This window comes from Bombus vancouverensis, chromosome 10 (assembly GCF_051014615.1).
Source record: "Bombus vancouverensis nearcticus chromosome 10, iyBomVanc1_principal, whole genome shotgun sequence".
Classification (NCBI taxonomy): Eukaryota; Metazoa; Arthropoda; class Insecta; order Hymenoptera; family Apidae; genus Bombus; species Bombus vancouverensis.
Genome location: NC_134920.1, coordinates 8774503 through 8790500, shown reverse-complemented (window position 1 = coordinate 8790500; position 15998 = coordinate 8774503). Strand labels below are relative to the sequence as shown.

The following is a 15998-nucleotide window of genomic DNA, read 5'->3' as shown; positions in this document are numbered from 1 at the left end:
CTTAGATATTACGGTGTTTGCATGGATCTGCATCAATATCGTTGATAAAAATTACCTTTATTCTCATTGAAAATATAAATAAATTACAAAATATATAGTTAGGTTAATGTTCGGAAGATCGTCATCTCTAACACAAAGTCAATACGATATCGCGTGAACGCCAAGCGCTACCAGACAGCTTCTGTTCAATTGAATTTGAATACACTTCGGAACGTCTATTACCAAATCGTCATCGATGAGCCTTGGTCGTAGTCAGCGTTTCGATATCATGCTTCTACTAAGGTACGTTATACACAGGTGGGTGTAATCCATGTCAAGTTACGCATTAGAAGATTTCATTTCGAGTATTACAAGATTCTCTTACGCATAATAACGAAATATATATATATATTATATATATAATATATATAATATATATAATATATATAATATATATATATTATATATATATGTATAATGATGTGCAAATGTCAGAGACCTTGCTGTGCAAATCCAATTAGATTCAATTGTTAGTTACGTGTTTGCCAATGATCGTACAAGTCATCGAAGTTCCACTGATTTATATACCATTCTACAATCGGATCTGCTCGACTGTGGCACACGCACATCACAATTAACCGCTAGGACTAGGAAATTCATCGTCGTTGCTACACAGTGCTTTCGGTATCAGACGCCATAGACAATGTTTGGAGTTTCGGTACCGAATAATTTTCCGAATGACCATGAGACTGTGAGCGATTCGATACTCTTTCCAAGGTCGATGGAGCCGACGGGGTATCTTGATGTGCTTTCGGCGGTATCGGTGGTGGACTCACCTAAAAATGACAAATGAATTACAATCACGTCGATAACGACGATACGTAAAAGACAATGAAAATTTTAGAGGAAGAAACTATTACCTCTTGACCTGGTAAAGAATGTGACCCTTGGAATGTAACGTTCGCGAAATTTCCTGTAGAGACGTTTAGCGCATTTATTACAGACGGAGGTGAAATATTCATAATGTCGTTGCACCTTGCCCGTGGTTCGAAGTCCTCGTAACCGAGATTATTTAAGTTAGTCAAATGCGACTGGAAATCTAATAAACTAGCAGTTGATATACCGCTATCGCGAAGGTCATTCGGCTCATTTTGTGCTTCCGAATCATCGTCCGTGCTCCATTCTGTGTTACGTTTGTACGCTAAACGTTTTGGCGGTGCGGGTGGTACTACAATGTTTGTATTCGAATCTCTCTTATCAGGCGCTGCAACGTTAAATTTTCAATCAGCTTTCGTACAGCTTAGTACAGAAATTCAAATATTTAAATATTCAAATAGTCATAGAAACTTGAAGTTATTAATCGATCGGTTCGTAATTAGAAAAACCGCACATGGTTCATGGACTAATGAATTACAAACTCTTCCAAGCCACGTGAAAAATTAGAACATTCTTATCGTAGCACAGTGTTGCGCAATTATTACACAAGTCCTTCAACATCTGTGTCTACAAGATTTGAATGGTCCATAAATGTCGACATTGTAAGTTAAAATAATACTGATTGTACATTGTAAGAATATAGCTAACGTCGCAAACCGGTGTGAGATCTCTATTTGCTCTGCGCAAACATGAAACTTACTGCAACCTCTAGGAGGCAATGGCGGAGCTGATTCAGGACCAGGTTCGCTCCATGACGTTCTTAGACCGGTCTGATCCACTCCATCCGTAGGCGTAGGTAAAGAATGTCTCAATGGTAACTTCGGACTTAACGGTTTGCTCAGAGATCTTTGATGCGTGGGTCTAGGCGGAGTAGTCCCATAGCCCACAGAACGTGGCCGAACTTCACGTTGCGGTATAGGTGGTGGCCCACCGTCTACTCTTGTGTAGAAACCTTCATCTTCAGGTAGGCCATCGCTGTCCGCGTGAGAAATTCTGCAGCCTGCCGTTTCCAATGTAGCTGGACGTTGCTTTTCGTTAACGGGTAACGGAGGTAACGGTGAACTAAAGAAATGAAAAATAAATACGAAAATTCAATTGAAAGACGATTGTTTTCTTGCAAGTTTATTTGCAAGCACAAAAAGCACAATTTGTAATTACTTGACAATGCTGTCTTGATGAATTGTTCTTTGTCTTGCTAGTGGACCAAGACCTTGTTTCAGCTGTGTAAATCTTTCGTTGAGTCTCTTGTGTAGCGGTTGCACGCCAGCTGGTGCAATTTGTCCGTGTAAATTTAATCCCGCCTCCAAAACGCTCATTTGGTCGAGAATCAAACTCTTCAGTCTGTTTACGTGTGGTACCATATCCGGATTTTGTCTAGCGAATTCAGGCGTAAGAAAGGCTTCTTGGTATTTGGTGATGCCACCCATAACGTTCGCGTCGATGATACCTTGGAGTCTCATGCTAAAGGGGTTAATATTTCGGTTAGGTTCGGCAGTGTATTGCGCGACAAGTCTCCTCAATTCTCTCTCCACGCTCAGCATAGTTTCACAGGCGTATTGTACAGGCGCTAGTAGCTCAGACCTCTTCTCGATCACCTCAAACCATCTAAGTATACCGGGTAGTTTCGCCTCTGTGGTCAACGTGGTTCTTTCGATCCAGAGAGATTTAAACTCGTTCTCTCGGTCAACAGGGCCTCTGTGAAGTGGTCGATCAAAGATGAACTTCCGAACGTCATTAACTAGATAAAAGGCGACCACTCTTTCTGGCACTTCTGCTCCTCGACAGGCTAGGCTGTTCTCCTCGGGGATTGGTTTGACGTTACAAATTTGTATATCTGAAATGTTACATTTAATGTGTTACCAAGTACTCTTGATATACTCACTAGATGAAACAAATCTCTATTTAGATTCTACTTTCTTAATTACGTTCATAAAAATAAGAAATTGCATAAGCATCCTAGTAGTTAGTATATGGCTAAGAACTGGAAGAAAAAACAACGAATTAACTTACATTGTCCTTCGGAGATAAGGATGCTCTCATCAGGCGGTGAATTCTTCATTAATATTTGTGCGCTTGGAAATTCAGTCTGTAATCGCTGTGTGAATGCCCCTATTCTCTCGTATTCTAAACCGCGATAGATGAACAATTTATTCTGCAGAATCACAACAAAAAAGATTAAACTCGTCACGTTTAATTGAATCTATTTTAGACCTAATCTCATTTACAAGTAATACCTACCCTAACGAAAAGAGGAAAACTAAGACCGTAGAATCCTACTCTAAAGTACTCCGGCTCTGGCCGAAGTTGTGTCAATATATTGTCCAGTAATTTGGCTTGCAGTTTCAGTAAATGACTTAATTTTGCATAGTCGTATAATCTAGTCTCGTACAGCACTGCCAATTCCTTACACAAAGGAATACCTTTCTCCCAACATTTGCCTCGATCCAAATCGTGAATTATTTTATGATAAAGGACCTCCTTTCTCTGCCACTCCGGCTGTTGCGGATGCAAGTGATCAGCAGGTAAAATTGTAGAACCCCAGCCAAGCTGATCGGCGTATAATTTCATTGTAAATCCAGCTTCTGTATAATTTTCAGCTACCAAATGTAGGTCGTGAAGCTTGTAAATATAACGCAGGTACATCTCTTTACGATTGAATTCATTCTTGTAAAAATTCTGCAGACAAAAATCAAGATCCATTGTTATTTCTATTTTTGTTTTTGATACAAATTTGTAATGTCTCGCCTACCAATAGATTAACAGTGCACGACATACGCTTGTCGCGATTCTCGTCCCCCTGAATTACGCTCCTGTAATCTAGCAGTCTTTCCAGCAAACGCGTAATTGACGTGATGAAAGCAGTTCCGCTGTCCTTCCAGGTTGGATCTTCTGACTGAACTCTGTCCAATAATCTACGGACAAAAATAGAATAGCATGATTTAAGTATTCCGTTCACGTGCGCGTGTAGATGTATGTAGTTTAATTGCGAATCTAGACGACACACTTACACGGCGCTAAGATGCTCCCTAAAGCAGCATGAAATGACAAATGAAAGTTTTAATGATGACATAGAAAAACTATCAGTGCTAATGACATTACTAAGTTCTAATGATGAGACTGCGGATATTTATGCCAACGCATATTTTTATGTACACGACTAAAATAATAAGACATTTAAATATTTTATATATTTTTGCATATTATGTTCTATGCACTCTTACATCCATAAATCTCTCATACGTGCATAAAAATGTGCATTTATACAAATGGAATTTTTTATAAGAAACGTTGTAGCAAAAGTAAACGACTACTCACATTGTGTTAAACAACTGTCTGTACTCGTCGTCACCTTTATTCTCGCTGATCAGGATATCCAGTTTATCGATCAATTCCGATTCCACGGATTTGAAGCTACCACGAGCTCGTTGCTCGCACTCCATCATATCGAAAAAGATGTGCAAAGTGGCCTTCCTCAGCTCACTCTCAGGAACTAAGGTAACTTCCAAGAAGGGGCCTACCATTCCAGGAATAAACTCCAATTTACGATCACCCAAATGATTCCACATGGAGAGTATTTGAAAGCCCATGAACACTCTCATGTCCCTGTATTTCTCAATGATCTTTTCACGCTTCACTTCCGAAAATTGTTCGAGTTGAAGAGATGGCTGAGTGAGGTACGCTACGGCTAGATTAAAATACGTGGACCAGAGCTGCGAATCGAAGCTAGCTTGCGACGCCAAAGGTTGAGCGAGTTCCTGCAGGGACTTTAAGATAATACTGTTCGCCTGCATTCTAATTACTAACCAGTCGGGTGGAAAAACTTCCTGTCTGACGAGGTCGCGGAGAACTAAGAAGACTCTCAAAAGAAAATCCTTCAGGGGTTTTCGTTCACCTGTATGAGCTAGCTCCTCCCAAAGTCGAACGTAATGGTATTCGTCTAGAAGCTGAAGCAAGCCTATCAAGCAAGCTACCAGGCAGCCCAACACGGGGCCACTGGTATTTATTACAATCAGAATCGTCTGTATCAATACATCCAAGATAGAAAGGCAGAGGGTCTCGACGTCGTGTTGAATACAGTTATTAACTTTGTTAGTATCTCGCCCCCTTTTGTATAAAAAGCTGAGGATTTCTCCTAGAATCTCCGTACAGGATCTAAGTTCCTCTCGTCTAACCAAATGGATCCTCAAGTGTCTACACATCGTAACCAACAGCAGATTCCTGCTCTCGTTGTCCTCGCGAAACAACAACGAGGTGGTCAGATTTTTAATAGCCGTTAATTTAGCCTGCGTGAGCTGCAACGGTGGTTCTCTTGGCACCGAGTCGAGCATCGTGCAAGCGAGTTTCGCCACCTCGAGAACTGGCAGCACGGCGACTAGCTGTTCGAAGACTGCCGAGATGGAGTAAAGCAAAGCTATCTGAGAGTGAAGCACCATTTCGTACGGGATGCCCAACATCTTGTTCAATGCGGCGAAAACGCAGTACAGATCACGCTTGAAACTGTCCTCGTATTGACCAGCTGTTGCTCTGGCGAATAATAGGCGACTTTGAATGATGAACTTGAAGATATACTCCAGAGAACGGAAACACTTGATTATAGGCTCTTGCTTCTCCGCCGCGGTCACCCAATCTGCACAATGTTGCACGCTACTTAGAAGACCTTTATATACCAATGCAGCGGCGAAGTGGCCGGAAATGTAAGCATCCATGACAGGTTTGAAATGCTCGAACTTGGAATCCTCGAGAAGGCTGAAAATGGAGACGAGCACTTGGAAGACTAAACCCGAATGAGCCGTGGAGTTACCATCCTCTGTGTGGAACATGGAAAAGAGCGCATCTAAAATGTCCTGTAGAAACTTGACCAATTCCTCGCCGTCCAGCCGCAGTACACGACCTAAAGCCTCTGATATTCGTTCCGGATGTGCCTTCCATTGCAACAGACTTAGGAGGTCTACGTTTTGCGTCAATTTTGTGCTGCAAAGCAACGTTTGTACGAATACGGCCTCTTTGGGGGATCTGGAAAACGCTGGTGAACCTGAAAAACACGCAAGAAATGAATAAGAGAACGAACAGGAGACGAAAGTGCTTGATTCATGCGTAGATTCGAATAGCAGAATTTCTAAAATCAACAAAATTTAACTAACAGGTTCTCTCGAGCATACCTGTTGCATTCGGTTCTCGAGCGCTACTAGGCAAGGAGAGGTAACTTAACGAATCCAACTTGGAACGATCTTCGCACTTGTAAATATATAGCTCATGGGGGCCATCCTGAAGAGTAGCTCCCCCAGGTTCCATAAGACGAACGAAGGCGAAGGAGAACAATTTCTTGTCGTTCTTCTCGCGTGCTGCGTCAGAGAAAAGCATGCTATGTTAAAAACTGCGGATATTCGGTATGCCAAAAGCTCTTAATCTACAAAGAAATTTCCACGACGTACTGGAACAGTGCCGGAATTCAAAGCGGACGTGGCTTCCGTAAAACTTGTCTATAGGTATGGCCAATCGAACTGTCTCGGCCCAAGATGGGCTGTTGTGATGATATATAACTAAACTTTGATACTCGGAACTGCCCTCCATCCCGGCTGCGCCAAACAAGCATTCTTCCAGAGGTTGACCATCCGCGTCCAAGACCAAAATCGTCACCTACAGATTCGTGTTTAGACAGAAATGTTATCGTAACTGACGATAAGCGTCTCTACAGTTTGTATTTCGATATCGACGAATACCTCGATATTTTTCCCAGTGGATTTTCCGCCTCGTTCGAACTCGCCACGTTCCAGTTTCAGGTACAAGTCGTTTCTCACGTCACCCGGCATGATCACGTCGGAGAACCCTAGCTTCTTCGTCAGACAGATATTTTTGAAAAGCAGTGGATTTTCCTCGCGAACTTGAGTCAACTCGCCGTGCAGGACGCGCAGTGAAACCACTATGCCGTAATTAGGCTGGCCCGGAAGTGGGGAACACTTGTTGTTACGAATAATCTGCTCGTGTAATTGGTAAAACTCCTTTTCCTCCCCTTGGCACACCTACGACAATGCTGCTTAGACTGGTGGCTCGAACACCCTTAACGTTTGTCTTAGCTTTTACACTCCTTTTTCTTTATGAAGGTCTTAGTAATTCATAAAACTTTGGACAAACAGGAATGTAGATGAAAAGTTTCTGCGCAAGGAAAGCGGGCAGATAAATCGATCGACTTGCTACAGCTTACCTTGAACGTCATCTCCAGTTCCTCCGTGTGATCCTGCGTGGCTTCGGCAAGCGAGAGGACCGCGACACCGTGGGGTCTCCTGTAAGTGGCAGTCCCCGCTTTGTTTTTGCCCGAATCAGAGTAAAGCATCCTGCCGCATCGCATCACGTGCGCGACCATGTAAAGGTCCCTGCTAAGGTCCGCATTACCGAGATCCGTAAAAATCGTGCAATTACTATGAATCTTCTCTATGAAGCTGGAGAATCCCTCTTTCGAGATTCGAACCAGGAAACGTTCGCTTAGATATTGATTTCGTTTCGCGTCGTACAAGGAGAAGTAGATTTCCGTGTCCTCGCCGATCGAGTGGCCGAAATCCCTCATGCAGAAATACAGGTGATGGGTGAGCACCTTTCTGTGCTCCTTCCGCCTGAGGGTTCCCCTAGCCGACGACCCTTGCGAATTTTCCGCGCTTTGAACGTGCTGAAATCGATAGAACGTGAGTGGAAATGCGTAAATATCGCCGCGAACCGTACACGCTATCGTATTAATTATACAAAATTAATAATTATAAAACAGCATTTACGTGAATCCTTTACGGCGCGAGTAGTCTACAAATCTAACGAGTATCCACGACAATATATCTTATTATTTGTCACCGCGTAAATCTTCCATCACACGTAGCTCCGACGAGCTACCATCGATGACCGTGAAGCATAAAAACGTTGCAGCTCGATCGATCGGTAATTCCGCAATCAAGATACATCTAGCGAAAAATAAACAAGCGTCAGGATACTTTTGAGCCGTAGTGTACGCTGGCAATCGGTGTACAAATCGCGGCGATCGCTCGTTCGTATTCGACGAACGCTATTCTGTCCCGCGACGAGATATCTAAACGGCGAATTACAAATATAGGAATTTCGATCGAACGATCGGCAGCATTCAAAATTTCATGTCGCACGGCCGTGCACCGAATACACCCCCGGAGCTGACTTCATTTCAATTCTTGCGGAGTATTTGAAATGGTCAGCATTCCAGCTAGAATTTCAATGAGCCTCAGCAATACGCGTTATAGCGAGGTATGAACGCTCAAAAGCTTTGCTTCTGTCCCTTTCTTTCCCTTCAAAAATATCGAGCTCTAACGCCAGTCGTCGTTCGCTATTTCCTCTTTCTTTTTTTTCGTGTCAGCCGTTCGTATTTCTTGGATTCGCCGTTTCTTGGACTCGTTTTACCAGGAATTCGCGGCGATCGTAAAATCACGCCAGGTCTTTGGGGAAATGTTCTGCCATAGTAATTACCACGTGATAGAGTTCCACGATTGACATCGTTTCCGGATCCACCATATGAGCACCCTGACGGGGCACCAGGTCCAGGCCCAGTTTCCTGAAACATTGAAAATATCGTGCGATAGTACAAGAGGCTATTTACGAGAAGCGACGATGTATATAAAACGCGAAATCCTAGCTTCGGTGCTTCGTGACTTCAAGAGATTCTTGAATACAGTGCAGTAAGAAAACAGTACAGATTCCCTTAATTACATAAAAATCAATTTTCCAATTAAAGTCACAATGCTCTAGGTAAAGGAACCCACTTTGTCCAATTCGAAGAAGGAATAGTGAACGATGTGCGTCGAGTTTTCATTTTTCAAGATACGTTCCATTAAGAGTCTTTCTCTCGGATAAAACTACAAGACCGAGACGAAAGGTTCGAGGATCGTTATACGAGCGAACTAAAACTTCCTCCCAATGAATGGATTTCGTACGAACGAAATTCCGTTGCACAAAGTAAGTACGAAGATGACTCGCATGCATGCAAAGTGCGCTCAGAATGGACTCTTTAAATTACCGAAAGATCAAAGCTTCGGTAGAAGTCAACACCCTCAGCGGATCAGACGGATCTCTGCGCTGGTCTTGTCTCGGGCGGATAAAATTATCGCAGGGGTTGAAGAACCATCGTCGAAGATGATCAACGAGGAAGGTGGAGCAAAATCGAGGGAGTAACGGCCGATCCAATTAAACCGGGCATCGAATCAGTTTGAGAAGTTTACTTCTGAAGTGGCGGAGCATACTTAACTTCCCATGACCCCGGACGACCGCATGCCATAGGGCCGACGTGTTCTCGAACGCATTGGGGCCCTACAGGCCCGGCTACTCGCCAGGGTCCTCGCGTGGCCCCTTCACCTTGCAGGAATGCAGCTATACGCCGTGCGTTTCGACTTGGCTCTACTCAACTCGGATCGACTCGCTCCTCCTCCTCTTTGTTTCCTTGCCACGCGTACAAATGTATAATAATGTACATGTACTGAGATTTGCATCGATGTACGCGCCGGGCTTTTTGCCTTCGACCATTTCAATTTCGTGTCAGAGATAAAGAAACGGAGACGAACTGGAGGACGTTGCGAAACGAACTGGAACGTCGCAGAAATAGCTTCGTTAATTGTAAACGTTGATTGAAACGCAACGCGTCGAATTGACTAGTATAATTCGCGGTGACCTGAAAATTTGCGCAGACCCTGAGTAACTTTGTTGCGAGCATATGTGTACGAGTTGCAGTTTCGTTTTTCATGGGCTATCGGAATATTTGTAGAAACGTTTTGCGGTATAGACGGTACGGCAAGGTATAGCGAAGCTACGATATTTCTAATCGTAATGCAAGGTCGTTCTTCGTTAACTTCTCTCGGCAGACATCTGTGAAACGTAAAGTCATAAGTAAATTTATTTTGACTTTATTTAACGAAGGTGCTTATAAGAAAAGTCAAGAGAGTCTGCTGTTAATCGTTGCGCAAATTCGACTAAATTCACTAGAACATCCATCGGAGATACTTGCCAATGTATTATCCACGTCGAAGAGCGAAGTTACGCTAACACCGTGACCGTTCGTAACTTCTTTCCGCGATGCAAAAATCAAAATTTCTCCAGCTAGAAGCAAGCAATTACTCAAGTTTGATACCATCGTGACTATTTTTGTTTCTCGTGTGTCCTGATAAGATGACTTGTATAAGAGAGTCAAAGAAACTGGTCGAGACAGCCGTCGTTATTTAAAATGAAGATACTTGCGGTGAAAAAGACGCGCGACGTCGATGCCGTTGAAGCGATAATTAACGCTCCGTTCGAACACGTATAGGTACATAACAGCGAATTCCGAATAGATTTTGGGCGGATCGAGAAAATTAAGTGGTACGCTCGAGGGAGCGTTGCTTTTGCTTCTCGCTTTGTCTCGTGCCTGTACCCTACTCCTCGTTCTCCACGCGGCTACGTTACTGATCCTGCTGATTCGGTAAAGCGTCCTACGCCCTCGCCAACTCGCCAGGTAAGGCCGCAATTTTTCCACCCACTGGTTCAAGTCGATCGACGAAACAAATTTTCAAACCTTCGCATCTCTAAACTAGGAGAACGTTGTATTTATTTCGCTGTTAATACGTTCGCTGTTATCAAAATTACCTTCTTTTATCTCTTTTTCACCAGAGGTGTCCTTATTCCAAACGACGATAACTTACTTTCTTTAACTTTCAAGAAAAGTCATTTTATCAAGAAATATGAAAGATAAAAATCCAACGCGTCATCGTGTAGGTTTCATTACTTGACCTAACTAATCGCACGAACTCAACGTAAGCGTCGATAGCGAACATCGATGGGGCGTTTCACGATCCGCCGACGCTATACGGTCCTGGCTATCCTGAAAGGTCCCCCCTCGGGCCTCGCTTGATGGAATGCAGGTGAGCAGGCAGAGTTCGATGCGTGGAGACAGGTACAGGCAATGTCTGCCACGTCGTTCGGACCTATGTCCCATTCCAAAGATATCGGATATATTCCCTGCAGGCGGCGACGTTCGGTTCACCGCGAGAATCAAGCCGTCTAGCTCGAGAAACGGCGGACGAGCCTTCCTCCTTCGCTGCTTTCTCTTCGTCTCGAGAGATCTCGATTACTTTGGATGACGAATTCGTTCGGCCAATGGCCGCGCATCGGCCATCGCGGGGACCCAAAAGTGTCGATTTACAGCCGTGTGAAATACCGCCTCGTAGAGACGATTTCACGCATGACAGATTTCATGGAACTTCTGATCCGCAGCATTGGTTCTTGGATTGTGTGACGTGTATCGAAATGTAGGTGATCGAATGGTGATAACGAGAGACTGGAAAGTATGCGATGTTCAAATTGATTATCGATGAATAAGCGAGCAAAGAAATATTTCAGTAAAAAGTTAGAGCTTATTATACATTACGTATTGTATTATTTAGAAGCATTCGGGCAGCTGAGTCATATTAATGACATTTTACAAGTCGTAAATTATAATTCATAAATTATACTCCAGTATTGATAAATAATACATATTACTATTATCGCAGTACGAATTTTCCATTGGACCATCGATCATCTTCAATTCCCCTTAAAACAGACGTAAGAAATGGAAGTACAGTTCTAGGAGATACTGAAAGTTTCATTCGTTGAGAATTATTAAAATAGATGGCGCGTGCTCGCAAGTTTAAGACAGTTCGTGGCTCGGGCTAATTCAGACACGCGTAAACGTCGAGCTAATCCCTCTGGAGTCTCCAGATAATTTGAAAAATCGATGTCTCAAGAAAAAGAGAAGATTTCGTACCGACAATAACAGAGAGAGAGAGAGGGAGAGAGAGAGAGAGAGAGAGAGAGAGATACTGTTGCAAGTCGAGGTGGTGAACTTTTCAGCTGCGAGGTATCCTTTGCGGAGTTCAGTAACCATTCGGTAGCTTTAAACGCTGTAATTACGTCGGTGCTGCTGCGAGTTGGTGGACTCCCGTTTCTGCTTCAAACTGACAATCAATTATTAGCCTTCGTTCGCCTCGCACCGTTCCGTGCGCTGTCTTTATATTCCACCTTATTCCTCTCGCTTTATACCGACCAATTAGCTCCACTTTTTTTCACATCACTGCTCAAACGAGAATTATTTTTGATCATAAGGAAGCTCTAGCTGTTAGAAGGTTTCTCGCAAACTTTTTCACTGTGCTTTGTAAATTTCAAGTACAACTTCATTTATCACTCAGAGAAATAAAGGAAGTCTTTAACTAATCCTTTGTTTAACTAATCCTTCAACCCAATTTTATACAATCAGATAGGTTTCACTATAAATTTTACGCCTTAAATTCCTATATTCCTATATTCCATTTCCTATAAGAAGCTGATAGTGCTTATTTCTCGGATCTGACATCAGAAATACAGGGAATGTTTAGGATAAAGAAACATTTCTCAAGTCATTGATTTTGAATTCTTTTGAAGATATAAAGTAATTCTAGCAATTCAGAGAAAGATTTTATACAAATAACGTCATTATTTCTTAAAACTGCAGAAAAAAGGACCATTCACGGTTCCATTACAATCAAAAAATGAGGATCGTGTGGAAACAAAATCCGTGGAAATCGTACCCGTAATTTGTGCGGTGTGAGTTCTCGCGTCCGTGTAAAACGGCCTTAATAGGAGTGTTTCCTGATCCCGGAACGAGTAACGAGACTCGTACGTATAGCAAAGGGTTCGTGGGAAGACGAACGCCGCGTCTGGTTCGCCCGAGGGTACACGCACACAGAAACACAGTTCGTGCATCGAGTTACTCCACAATGAACGCCCTGGCGACTCGTGGCCGCCCGAGTGCAGTTGCAGTTCCGTGCCGTGTAGGTCTCTCCGCTGGCTCCAGCAGAAGATAGGCAGTGGTAGTAGTACTAATAGATGTCAGGGCCAAATCCCCACGCCGCCACGATCTCAATTAGATCAAATGACGCGCGATTAAGCGCGATTAGCCGCGAACCTTTCAGTTTTTCGTCGTTGAAAGTCGTTGTTTCCACGTCTGATTACGACGAACATACATATTTCTTTGAGCCTTTATGTCCGTTTACAATGACCGGAGAATGGAACTTTTCTTACTCATTGTCCTAAAACAATGTATGTTTGTTGATCGAGTGCATACATAGCCGGTCATTGGTATTTATCGGGATGCTAGAGCCCTCTTGCACAATAGTTATCAACTAACGATAATAGTGAATTTACGAATTGTAGGTTATAGACTCCCTTTTTACAAATCTGCAGTTTTACGTTAAATGGGATTAATCGAATAACTTGTAATTTGTAAAATTGATTTCCAGAACATTTGTTTCATTGTCAAATTTGTTGCTGTTGCCTAAGAGAGTCCTAATGATATTTAGTACAAACTGAATGCTTTTCTTTTATTTTTACTACAAATCTATCGTTTCATTTGTGTCATACTTATCTCGCAGATAATGTAAAATATTAGATAAAGCAAAATTTGTTGGACTTTACCAGTAAATATAACTAGTGAGTAAATGTCCTAATATTTAATATTCCAATTGTGTTCTTGAAAAGTTACGTCAGTCAAGCACAATGGTCAACATGGAGGAATGGAAGGGGTCGTATGACATGTAGAGTAGGTTAAGACCACGGTAGGATTCAAATGGTACGCGTTATCTCTTAGAAAGTGGGTAAAAAGAAGTATCGATACCAGGTGTACGCTTATTAAGTTGGACGATCGTTGCCATTCATTAAATTTCTTTCAGCGAAGTAGCCGCACGTCGGTAGCCGCGAACCACGGAACTCCCCTCTACCTAAGCGCTTTTTCCCTTCACGATGCGCTACCTCTCATCGTACAGCCCTGGGCCCGAGTAGAACAACGCCAGCACCGTGCTACGCCGAGGCAAAGGCAAAAAGAAAAAGAATGCCTTACGGGGAATAGAGGCAGCGTTTCCCAACCTTCGGGAACCTTTTCTCGACCACTTGGGTACACTTCGAAAAATGTCACTTTCTCCCCCCTCTCTTTTACGTTCCTGCTTGCATTGTGCTCATTTCTTGCTAGGTAAGATTAGAGAGTCGGTGATAAAATATTTCTTATCCAATACGAAACACCCGATTATCGATAGTAACTCGTGTCAAAGGTGCATAACCTCTCGATGTTTCAAATACATACACGGGAATGATTTCTTAAGATTAGTATTATTTATTGAAATTATTTCAGGTTCATTTACTTCAGTAATCCATGTGTCACGAAACGTTAATTGAAGAATCAGAATATGATGTAACATATACTATTTCACAGAAGCAAATCCATTCTACAAAAAAAGTTAATTATTCCAATAACGCTTGATGGCTGTGTTTTATATTTAGAACTTGGTAATCTGTGCAATGTGCACAACTAAGAAGGCAGATTCGAAGAATCCGAAGGATTGGGAAACCCTGAAACGAAAGACGTGAGGGGAGCGCGGTTATGTGGCCTGGAGTTTCATCCCGTACCACCGCGTTACCCCAACAAGGAAGCAGAATACATCGAAACGAAGGAACGAAGAGGGCCATGGAGAAAAGAGAAAGAGAGTTGCGTAGAGGGCAGTGCATACGAGCCTTCAGGCACGCTCATTAGAAATAATAATAATTACTACAACACGGATAATAAATGTTGCCGTTTGCTCGATACATGCTCAACTTGGAAAGTAAGTTAACTACTACTGACATACGGTAATTAAATAAATGAAATACGTTCGGTCGAATGATTTATTTCTCGTCTACGTTCGACCTAACACGCTCGAGCATCTCACACTGTCACACTGTCTAACTAGCGACGTCAAAATTTTGAGAAGACGCCAAGGAAGAAATCCTGTCTGCGGTCATTGCATGGAACCGTTACTCGCACGCATACACGAGCATAGCGACTACATGGACATCATCGACGTTACATCAGAAATTTACTAAACCAAGTTGTGCAGATTTTACGCTCGTTAAAGGACGTTTGTTCGCACGTGCTTTGAAGTAATTTTTCTAATCCAAATGAATGTAATTTTATAAATATTATTATATAGTTTCTAATATAAATTAGCTTCTTTATTTTCTAAAGATAGAAAGAAATTATAGGTAAATGGTATATAGAAAATTGATTAGAGTTACTATAAATTGTAGGCTATGTTCGTTGAATATATGATCTTACGCTGTAAAGTCAAAAATCGAAGAGGCAAAAGAGAAAGGAGGACGAAAGTGGAAGACGCGCGAGGAGAGGCTTTAAAGAGCCGAAGTGAGCCTCCTTTGCCAGGGGAACAGGTTCCCGGCATGGTTATACACCGCGTATTCACCGAGCTGAAAACCTTGAGCTGTACGGATAGAGAAAGAAGCGTTCGTCTCATCTCTCTTCACAGATGCTGTGGTTGCGGTTGCTCTTTACAGACACATGATACGAATCGAAAATTTAAACCCGAACCCACACGAAGCGAGCAACTTTGAAATCCAGCAACGAAAACTCGCATAACTTCAAAGATTACCTAGTAACAGATTCCTATCATATAAATATCCATTACATGGTGCCTTTCTTTTTTAAAAGTCTCACATCCGTGTTCAAAGTTACATTTATCATTCGTCGTATCGATCTTGATATTCGATGCTTCTATCGTATCCAATACAGCGATTTATCCTTCGATTGATAAATTAACAAGGTTTAATAAGAAAATTATTAGAAATAACTCGTGTAATGCTCCTCTGTATGCTAACAATAAATTCAAATTCAAATTCAAATTTCTAAAATGATTTTCCCGAATCTATCGTAGGATATAATATCGTTATACAACAATAGGGTAACCAGAATAATAAGCCGCGTACTGAAAATGAAATATCAACGACGGCGGAAGAGTAAACTTGGCGAGATGACGTTCGCGGTTTCACGATTCGTCACCCTTTCGTTACGCGATAAAATTCGCGCGATAATCGTCGTTACGCTCTACGAAATGTCTAGGAAGACGGACAATCCGGAAGAATCAGAAGTTGACACGCAGAAGAAGAAGAAGAAAAGAGAAGAGCAACGATGAGCGATGCAACCGATTCACGGTGAATCGTGGTCGCGTTGGTGATTTCCAAAGGCGACTGTACGCACCTGATAGAGTCGCCCCCAC

The 15998-nt window shown here is 42.5% G+C and overlaps 1 protein-coding gene and 1 long non-coding RNA gene across 7 annotated transcripts in view; one reads left to right on the top strand and one right to left on the bottom strand.

Moving 5' to 3' along the window:
* Positions 1-38: 38 nt before the first annotated feature.
* spg (dedicator of cytokinesis spg) overlaps positions 39-15998 on the bottom strand; it is a 54670-nt gene continuing 38710 nt past the window's right edge. The window contains exons 5-18 of one of the 2 annotated variants that reach the window (XM_076622201.1): positions 8392-8476; positions 7118-7576; positions 6636-6935; positions 6348-6552; positions 6075-6257; positions 4231-5947; positions 3924-3941; positions 3665-3827; positions 3154-3591; positions 2926-3067; positions 2074-2749; positions 1616-1977; positions 900-1243; positions 39-815 (exon numbers count right to left, since the gene is read on the bottom strand). In XM_076622201.1, the coding sequence (XP_076478316.1) occupies positions 648-815; positions 900-1243; positions 1616-1977; positions 2074-2749; positions 2926-3067; positions 3154-3591; positions 3665-3827; positions 3924-3941; positions 4231-5947; positions 6075-6257; positions 6348-6552; positions 6636-6935; positions 7118-7576; positions 8392-8476 (5260 nt within the window). In that variant the 3' untranslated portion in view covers positions 39-647. The remainder of the gene's footprint in view (positions 816-899; positions 1244-1615; positions 1978-2073; positions 2750-2925; positions 3068-3153; positions 3592-3664; positions 3828-3923; positions 3942-4230; positions 5948-6074; positions 6258-6347; positions 6553-6635; positions 6936-7117; positions 7577-8391; positions 8477-15998) is intronic. The other variant, XM_076622202.1, reaches the window with a different exon arrangement.
* Positions 12493-15624, top strand: LOC117156984 (uncharacterized). Of its 5 annotated transcripts, none has more exons than XR_013059340.1 (6): positions 12493-12734; positions 13441-13552; positions 13632-13927; positions 14087-14555; positions 14682-14895; positions 15019-15624. It is a non-coding gene; the product is annotated as an uncharacterized LOC117156984 (long non-coding RNA). The 5 variants fall into 5 exon arrangements; XR_013059341.1 differs by lacking the exon at positions 12493-12734 and adding an exon at positions 13088-13112; XR_013059343.1 differs by having other exon boundaries at positions 12493-13552; positions 13632-13852; positions 14236-14555.